The sequence below is a fragment of the Melanostigma gelatinosum genome (genome assembly GCF_949748355.1).
Source record: "Melanostigma gelatinosum genome assembly, chromosome: 21".
Taxonomy (NCBI): Eukaryota; Metazoa; Chordata; class Actinopteri; order Perciformes; family Zoarcidae; genus Melanostigma; species Melanostigma gelatinosum.
The window spans coordinates 5,487,086-5,496,684 of record NC_136654.1 but is presented as its reverse complement, the minus strand read 5'-3'; the positions used below and the strand labels follow the sequence as shown (position 1 = coordinate 5,496,684).

The window sequence follows — 9,599 nt, the reverse complement described above, 5'->3', positions numbered from 1 at the left end:
AAAGTCAAAGACCAAGAAATTACAATTTCTGACATTAACAAATGTATTTTAAGGCTTTGACCTTATACAATGTATAAATTCTGACATGCTAAACTGAAAAGGAATAAGAGCAGTTTTTCAACTTCTGTCTAAAGTTGAAGAAAACATAGCAACAAAACATCTACTGATAACCCTGATACAGGATTTTTACACGTAAAAATAACTGATAGTACAGTTCAAAATTAAATTCACAGTATTTTTATGATGCTAGAAGACACAAACTGTATTTTTCATTAAAAAGCAAACTCAAATGGTCCACAGCTGAAATAACAGATATTTGATGATTTTTGTTTTAAATGTTTAAAAATAAAATAAAAAGAATGCGAGAGAGGCATGATCCAGAAGAAAAAAGACCCTCTATCTGTGAAAAAGTTTTAAAAAATGACTTCGGTGAATCTTAGGCTTCAGAGCAACAATGGAAACCAAATTAAAAACAAAAAGCTGGGAAATGTCCTCAAGTTCTGTCCAGGGTTAATGTGGAGGTATCAGTCACTCCTCCGTCTCATTCGTTACCATCGCCCTCCGTTAGTCTGTCCGCTCCCAGTGGGCTCTGTAGATATGGTGACATCTTAAAACCTGCAGCCAGCACGCTGCCTCACGGTTTCCCTTTAGTTCCATTTGTGTTTGATGCCGGCGGATACCCGCGATGGATGTTAACAAGTTTTCAAGTCCTGAGTTCCACTGAGCAGCAGTTGACATGTTTAAGCTCCAGGCTTTGTTTGTGTTCATACAAGTATATGTTAATATTTTTCATCTTAAATGTTTTAAACAGTTTTTTGTATTGTCAATAGTTCGGAGAATTACGGCAGATGAATCTGCCTTAAAAAAAAAAAAGATTCCTGAACAGTTTAAAACACTTCCGTTGTGGTAAAAATACAATATGCTCCCAACGAAGAAGCGCCACGTCAAAAAGAAAAAAAGTCATTGATGTCATTCCTCTGCTGTTGTTAAAATGGTGTCGATGTGTCTGAAATGAGAAAAGAAGAGGCCTCCATACAATCGGTTTGCATAGCGAGGAGCAGAACTATTTGCACCTATGATGAGAGTTCCTACTGTTTATCAGCACTGACTGTGCCGGAGCAAACTGTGATAATCATTGAAAGGGCGCCCACTCACAGAGTCAGTGTTTCAAGCCACTGGAGAATGCGTGGCAGTCGCCATTGGTTTGGCTGTAACCATTTCCTGCAAAACAGGATCAACACTTTTTAAATCGGCAAGCTCCACAGCCGCATCATTACCGCATATTGGTCCTTTTTGAGGACGACTTTGCAAGAGAAAAACCTTCAATACCTTTGTATCCGTTGAGATGGTGGTGACTTGAACCGTTTGTGGGCGATGCGTGGTTGGAGAGTAGATGTTCACTGATGCCATCATTGTAGTCCGTGCACCTGCGTTTTTCTGGCAAAAAAGCCGGGTCCTGTTTAGCCTCCTTGACGTCGTCGTATCGTCGCTTGCGGCTCTCCTCCTCCTCGCTGCTTCTGCTCTTGTGGCTCTGAGCTGCTCCTGGGCTGTGCTGCTCGCTGTCCCGCGGCGTCTGCTTTTTCTTCTTCTTCTTTTTTGTTTCAGCGGTTCTGTCTGAATCCACTTCGGAGCTTCTAGGGTAAGACAGAAAACACACCACGATTATTCCCAATTCTCGACTAAATCCAAAACCGTCAGGCTTGGTCGACAGCTAAAGACAAAAACATGTAGGGCTACAGCTCAAGGCTATTTGCATTATCGTTTAAATCTATAGAATAACAAAATATAGAGAAAAGATGCTGATTGCAACCTCAGTGCCCAGGCTGATGCCTTCAAATGTCTTGTTTTCTTAACTAAATGGTTGATGGTGTTCCTCTAATGTTGAATGGTTGAACGAAATGGCAAACACAACTATCCAAAACAAATTTGCAAGTGCCATGAAGCATGGAGGCAAAGATGGTGTTACTCACCCGCTCTCACGGTGCCTGTCTTTATCCTTTGACTTCTTCTTTTTCTTGCTCTTTTTGTGTTTTCTAGAACGCCGGGCCTCAGAGCTGTCGTCCCTCTCCTTGCTCAAAGGATCAGCCGTCCTTTTGTGATTCTGATCCTCCCGGTTTAGAGCCGATTCAAACGTGGAGAGCCGAGCCTGAGGCGGCGAGCCTTTGGACTTTGTTTCTGGGTCTGTGGCGGGCGAGGAATTCTCTTCTTTTGACGGACAAGAGTCCCTCTCCCTGCCATTGCTCTTATCCCTTGTCACCCGTGATTCTCGACTGTCTGGCTGCCACCTCCCTCGACTGTGAGACTTTTCGCTGTAGGGATAACCGTGTCCCCTCCGCTCGCGATCCGAGTCCTCTCTGTAGCGGCGGTTGTGATAGTGGTGGTAATGGTTCGAGCACCTATCGCGATCACGCTCCCTTGGGTGGTGGAGGGTCCGCTCACAGCGATGCTCCGACTCCCAGTCCCTGGAGGAACGATTGTGAGGGGGACTGCGATCCTTGTACGGGCGCTGATGGTGTTGGGGATCTCTGGAGTCCCGTCTGTAACGATGCCGATCGCCGACACTTTCTCGCTCCTGGCTCCTGTCCCTGCAGTGTCTCTCTCTGTCTCTGCCCCAGTCAGAGTACAGTCTGTCTCTCTCCCTGTCCCGGTAAGTTTGTACATCATTGCCCCTAGAACTGGGCTTGGACTGGTGTTGCTCCTTTGAATCTGTGCGTCCTTCAGTTCCTGCTGACGGATCACTGGTCTGTGGTAGATCTCCTGCCTCCTCCCCACCTCTGCTAACTTTCTGCGGAGCTGCAGTGGCCCCATTGGTTTTCTGGGAGCAGTCTGGCGGGATGGATAAGGCCGTAGGGTTGCAATGAAGAGCAGAAGAGGAAGCTGATTGGATGGGTGTTTGGGTGTTTGTTGCAGTAGCTGAGGGTGGAGAGCTAACAGCGGAGGATGCTGTATGCTGAGGGAGGGGTTCGGACACATTTGTAGCCCTCGTGTCAGGAGTAGAGAGGTGCTGGCTTTCACTGGCAGCAGGATGGATGCTCTGAGAAGAACTGGCCTGGGATGAGGCAGAATGTTGTGCCTCTTTGCTGTAGAAACAAAGAAAACTAAACATGAAGCATTGAAATATTGCTTTGTGTTATACTTTTGGGGTTCAATGTCTGTGTATGCTGTGAAGATCTGATCTTACCTTGTTTGACTATGGCCACTGTCTAGTCCATTAGCAGCAACAGTAGTCACAGAGGATGAACTTCCATGAGTACTGCCAGGGACCTTAGGAGCAAAAACAAGCCACGATTCATTGATAATATAGCAATTAAGACAGAAAACTTCTGTTCATAAGGTTATTAATACCCTATGAAGAGATAGCAAAAACACAAAGCGTATCATCATATCAGTGGAAACCGGTGACAAATTCCATGTATGCGTAAGCACACATGGCCAATAAAGCTGATTAATTTACTTTATCAGGGGTGCTGTGTCCGTTCACTTTGTGGTGTTCATAATGGTGCCCATTTTGACTGGATCCAGAGACACCATTGGCTGGTCCATTTAATCCGTTGCCGTTGTGGTGCACTGCTGACTGTCCGTTGGTGGCTTGAGTGGAATGTTCAAAGAAGTCTCCCGGTCTCTTATTTCCGTTAAGGTGACACTTGGCCAAACCACCCTTCTCCAAAGTGCCACAGTTCTCCTGGTCCGATTCCTCTGACGACTCTTGGCCGTACGGCACCAAGAATGATGCTCCGTTCCCTCCCGTGTGGTGAACCCCGTTACTGCGAGACATGCCGTTACCGTGGTTAAGCTGACGCGGAACAAAGCGAACGTCTGAGGTAGACTGTGAGGAGGATAAAGAGCTAGAGCTGGAGGAGGAGGAGCAGCAGCTGCTGCTGGCAGAGGACGGCTGGCTGTAAGAGGACGAGGAGGACGGGCGGTTCTGTTTGCCCTGTCCAATGAAGAAGGAAAGCTTCTGCCGCTTGTCGTGGTCTGGGATCATAGTGGGCCTGCTGATTGAGTGGGAGGTGGACGAGGTGGAAGAGGCCAGTCCATGGCTAGGTTTTCCCACAACACTGCTGCTGGTGCTGGGCTTGGAGTTGATGGTATAGTCCCTTAGAGATCCATTCCCATTAACGTGGAGATTGCGCTGAGGAGGAAACAAAAAGCACACAAGAACATGTTTTGAGCGTCTAAAACTTTGGATGTGTATCTTAAATGGATTAACATTCAAATATGATCACCAGTATTTAAATGATAGCAAGTCTGCAGTACCTTGGTCATGTGTGGAGGCAGCTGTGGACCTATGAAGCCAATGTTGTTGTTGAGATGGACGGTGGTGTTGATGCGTGGAATCACCACCGGTCGTGGAGATGACTGACCCGGGATGCCTGGGTTATGGCTCATGTGGCTGTAGTCCCCTGCTTTCTTCACATCACTGGACCTAGGGACACAAATGAAAGGGAGCAACATGACACATTTGAAATGCGTGGGAGGGTTCATGTTAAAGGGTTTGAGACTTTTTAATCTCTTAAGAGTGACATTTAGAAATGATGGTTTACTCACTTGATGTAGAAAAGGACATAGGCCTGCTGGTTGAGGACAGACCTGATGTCACTGACGGACACAGAGGAGTCGTTCGTCTGATACCACTGCCCATTGCTCGCCTGGGAAACAACAGAGGAGTTGGCAGGTTTTAACATTTAACATTGCTAAACAGACTCATCACTGTTACACATCTTCCATTTAAAATTCTGTTAAATGTAATAAAAGTTGAGAACTTTTGACTGTCAACAACAAATATAATCATGTATAAATGTGTCAACATAGATATCTTAATAGAATAACTATATTGTGTTTATGCACACAAGACCAGACCTGGGGAAACACTTATCAAAGTCAAGACTTCAGACTGCTAAGAGCTGTCGTAGGAACTCTTCATTAAGGAGTTGTTGATAGACTGCTGGAGAGACAAATGTGTGCATGTGTACTTGGTAGATTAAGACAGAGGTCCATAGCAGTGCCAGTACCTTAATATAGCAGAAGTAGTGCCCAGCATGACAGCTGAATCCAGAGTGGACCAGCACCGCATACAGCCCGTAGACCTGGGCCTCCCCTTGAGACTGAGACATGAAGGGCCGCAGGTCCAGGTACTCTGGATATTTCACATCCTGATGACCAAACAACAGCTGATTAACATAAATTATTCATAATAGATCATGTTCTTGATATTATAGTGCACACATGTCATGGCTACCTTTGCGATTTTGCCTCCACTGAAGTTTGCGAAGCGTTTGAGTGACAGGGTGAGCACATTTGAACTGCGGTGGATTGTAAATCTCTTTGAGGCCGTGACCATTTTTTTACACCTGAGGGAAAGTAAAGTTCAGTCAGTTCGCTGTCAAACGCATATAAATGAGCAAATAAAACCCAGACTCTTTCTAGTCATGTTTTCGTCTGTAAAACAACTCACTTGGTGCATTTGTAGGCATTTTCTCCATCAAGCTGTTCTGGCTTGACAAACTGCTCCAGAGCCTTGGAGATACTGGGAGCTGTCTGCATAGAGAGAAAAATGGGTTTTGGTATTGTTCTTATGATCGTTGCAAAAAAACCCTGAATGAATTGGTTTAATACTACACCTGTCACGATAATTACATCATCATATGTTGTATGGACATGACCTCGATCATTTTTGCTGACCTCGCCATTGCCTGTTTGCCCAAGAGTCCATTTGATGTATTGCTTTGACTGTGTAGTTATATTCCTTATTTCTTTTATTTAGTTCGAATATTTTTTCACATTCCAATTATAATGTCAAAATACTCTTTAAAACGGTGTACTTGCACTATTATATTATCATTTTTTCAGTCGCATAAAATTGTCTTAAAATGACATTAATGTTGTTTTTAGCGATAATTCCTGGGACAATATATCATCAGACTAAAGTAGTTATCGTGACAGGACTAATCGTTATGCAGTAACCTGCAAAACAGAAGCATATCAGAGTTTTTATTTACCTTAATTTCCAGAGTTATATCTAGAAAAGGGTCAAAAGTATCCGAGACGGCTTTGCAGTTTAAACATTTGACTGAAAAAGAAAAAAAGCAGTGTTTATTTATTAGTCCAGGAAAGCTGTAAAACAAAACAAAAAAGACTTCACGTAGAAGAATCAAATCAAGAAAACGAAATCAACACTTCTAACGTACCTCTGGATCGTAGGTACCCGCCAAATACTTGATGGATGAAAGTGGTTGCCTGCGTTTGCCTGTCCAATCTGTCACAAAGAGAAATATGGAGGATGAAAAACAACCGACAAGGGTGATGACATAACCGACTGGTTGCCTTATTAATCCAACAAACAAACAAAAATATTTTCAGGTTGTAGTGGAGCAGAGAAAAAAAGTCACTTTACAGTAATCTGCACTGTCAAGTCGCAACATATTGCAGCCAAAAGAGCAGGAGCGAGAAAGGGAAGAATTAGAGCAAGAGTAATTAGATGAGAGGCCACCTGTTATTACAGAATAACAAATGACTTGATACTTGAGGTTCCTAAGATCACTCTCGGTCCCCCGAGAGCCACACTGGCCAGCCCAGGGTATCTATTAAACATGCATGTAAGCTTCGTATGTGTACATAACCTACTCGGCAATGGCCTGGGCAGAATATTCAATGTATCAGCACAACACAGAATACACAGAATACAGTAATACTTCCCTTCCTATTTGGCCTATATAGATATTAAAAAATGAATTATCCTAAGCTGTGTATAGTTTTGGAAATGTATGAAACTTACTTGGTTCCAGTTAAGCAGGACTTTTGCATAGCATCCACTGTGTACCGCAGGAACTCATGGGCATCCTCCTGGCTTCCATAGCGGAAGTGCTTAGCAATCCCTGAGAGGGGAAAAACACAAAACAGTCAAATATGTAAGAAGCTGTTACAGGATATCACACTTGCACATGGGTGGTAAGTTCCAAAGTATTTTAACAGCACACTATAAACCCCCACGAGAAATTTCCCTCCAAAATGAAAAAGGTAAACAGCGCCTCCTGTCATTCATTTCAGCGAAACATTTTATCAAAAGGGCACAACTTCAGTGTTTTACTCAACAGACAACCACTTACTTTTGAGCTCATTGAGCACACCAATGGGCTTGATGACATTTCCAGAGTTTGCAAAGACCTGAATGATGTGGTTTTGCATGGTGCACATCATACAGAACCCCGGCTCGTGACCTGCGGCAGCGACAAGACGAACAAAACATTGATGAGTAAGACATGAATCAGACAAGAAGGCTGCTCATAGATACAAGAGTGATGTGATAATGACTGCATGGCTGGCATCGTGTAACAATAACTTACATGTTTTGGAGTGCTCCCGTGTCAGCAAATAGTTGGCGAACGGAGGGGTGTAGGTGAGACACTGCAGGGCCGAGTTGAGAAAGCAGGTGTTCCCCATGTTCTGCAGGCCCGCGCCAATGCGGTGAACCTGTGTCCACTTTAGGTTGAGCCGCTCTGGAGGAAAGAGGACCTTCTGGGGCGAGTCAATGCCATCACCACTGCTCATCACTGTACACACAGAGCCAACAGTATTACTAAAGTTGAATTCAATGAATTTACCAGGTCCAGGCCATAAACAAGTATCTGTATATATGCTACGTACTCTCTGTAAGTACATAATGATAAAAGGAAGCTTCGGGACCTTACAGTCATAGCTATCAGTATTCTGAGTTATATCATTTGATTCGGACTAACGAGTACAACTGTAACACAAGCTAAAGGAGGAAAGACAATAAAGAGTTTCTCTTTTGTTTCTGCTAAAGTAGTCAGGCGGCTACTCAGCAGTTATATCAAACCACCATGAAGCATCATGAAGCAGCAACACCCACAAAACCAGTTGGGCCGCACTCTCACAGTAACACATAGCGTAGCTTCATCAGTGCAGCTTGGCCCTCGTTCCTACCTTGCTCCTTGGGCCGGTCCCCAGAGGAGGGTGTGCTGTTGTAGACTGCAGCTCCAGGCGTTGGGCCCAGGCAGCCTCCTGCAGCCTTCAGCCTCGGAGAGTCGGGCATGGTGGGACCCATGGCCCAGCTGCTGGAGCAGCTACCGTCCATCCTCACGTCTCCACTGGTGAAGGGAGATCGCTTACACCCGACTGACTCGTGGTCAGACTTTTCTGAAGATCTGTCAACTATGGTCATTGTTCATTGCTGTACAAGGGGCAGAAACACAGAAGTATACAACTGCTGAAAATACAGATTAAATTCAAGGGTTTTTAATTTCTAATGTGGCTTTACATGTCCCACAACTCATTTGGATAACATTGCAGTGCAATTAGATTACAACCAATCAATGCAATAGCCATAATATTACTATTTATCACAAATCACTCAAAAGGTGCAGTCAAATAAATACATTGCAATATTTGAATGAGCCAACTTCACACCAATCTAGTCCTATCCCCTTTAATGTAATATTAAGTCTGATGATATTATTGTATTGGAGAAGACAGTTTTGTTATTAACACTCAGTGATATCATACACTGCCAGAGTACACTAACGTGCCAGCTACTGAATAGCAGATTGTTTTATACATTAAGTAACCAAACTCAGTGGGGGCAGTCTGAAATAACTAGCGTTATCAGCGCTGAATATTAGATCTAACACTGGATATCATGAGGAAATTACACACACAAGATGCCATAAAGGCTTGATGTTGGCCCTTGGCGATAGCACATTATAGGGACGTTGAAATTTTTAATTTTTAACAAACGTCAGAAAACACTGGGCAGATATTTACTTCTAGTTTTATTATGTTCAAATGGAGCAACTTCTGCTAAAGTTACCAAGTGCACGTTAGTTCAGACCACCGACAGAGGATGTGTCCTAGTCGGAAGCACGTTTACAACAACAGCTGTTCCCTCCCACCTGCTCCGACACACTGGCTCACATTGGCTAACAGACGGCTGCTAGGCCTTTCACACGCAGCGTCGCTAAACCTCACCAAAACACGCATTAAACCTCCGTTAGCCCGTCTGGGAGACAGTGCACCGATTAAAAGCTCGCCTTTCTCGCCGATGCCCCGAATAGAGTGACCGATGAAGAGCGAGTGACTCCAGAAGTCACGAACACCATGGAAACGACGAACGTAACACATTAGTGTTAGCTACCGAACGGCGCAAGCTACGTGCCGTGGTGGCGCTCGTGCGGCAATATTGATGCTAGTGGTGCTAGCTAACGCTAGCTCGGCACGATGGAGGCTGACTGACATGGCGGAGAATAACGGAACCATAGTGGAGTCAAAGTGGAGTTTTGTGTTTCCACTTCTAAATAAATTCATTAAATAATGTGTGGGCACGGGTAACGGGACGTCTATCTAGCCGAGAAAGGAGGGGCTCGACACCGGCGGCTGTGTGTGCTCACTGCGCTGCTCTCTCCGACATGACATAGAACCGGTGTAAGGCTACTACAACGACTCTCAGCGGCTCGGGACCACTAAAATGGTACTGCTGCACAGTTCAAGTGCCACTCGGTCGTAAAATCAACAACACACTCACCTGGAATCTGTTATGAATACGTTAATATCGGTTGTAAATCCATTCCTTATTTCCAGCGGGT

At 44.6% G+C, this 9,599-nt stretch overlaps 1 protein-coding gene across 1 annotated transcript; it reads right to left on the bottom strand.

Moving 5' to 3' along the window:
• Positions 1-2: 2 nt before the first annotated feature.
• Positions 3-9,595, bottom strand: usp42 (ubiquitin specific peptidase 42). Its single transcript, XM_079293154.1, has 17 exons — positions 9,539-9,595; positions 7,945-8,191; positions 7,344-7,550; positions 7,107-7,217; positions 6,776-6,875; positions 6,189-6,256; positions 6,000-6,070; positions 5,456-5,538; positions 5,240-5,351; positions 5,013-5,153; positions 4,549-4,649; positions 4,258-4,426; positions 3,455-4,132; positions 3,182-3,264; positions 1,971-3,080; positions 1,330-1,634; positions 3-1,221 (listed from the first exon to the last, which is right to left on the bottom strand). The coding sequence occupies exons 2-17, from the start codon at positions 8,180-8,182 to the stop codon at positions 1,160-1,162; spliced, it is 3,639 nt and encodes a 1,212-aa protein (XP_079149280.1). The 5' UTR covers positions 8,183-8,191; positions 9,539-9,595; the 3' UTR covers positions 3-1,159.
• Between the last annotated feature and the right edge of the window lie 4 nt (positions 9,596-9,599).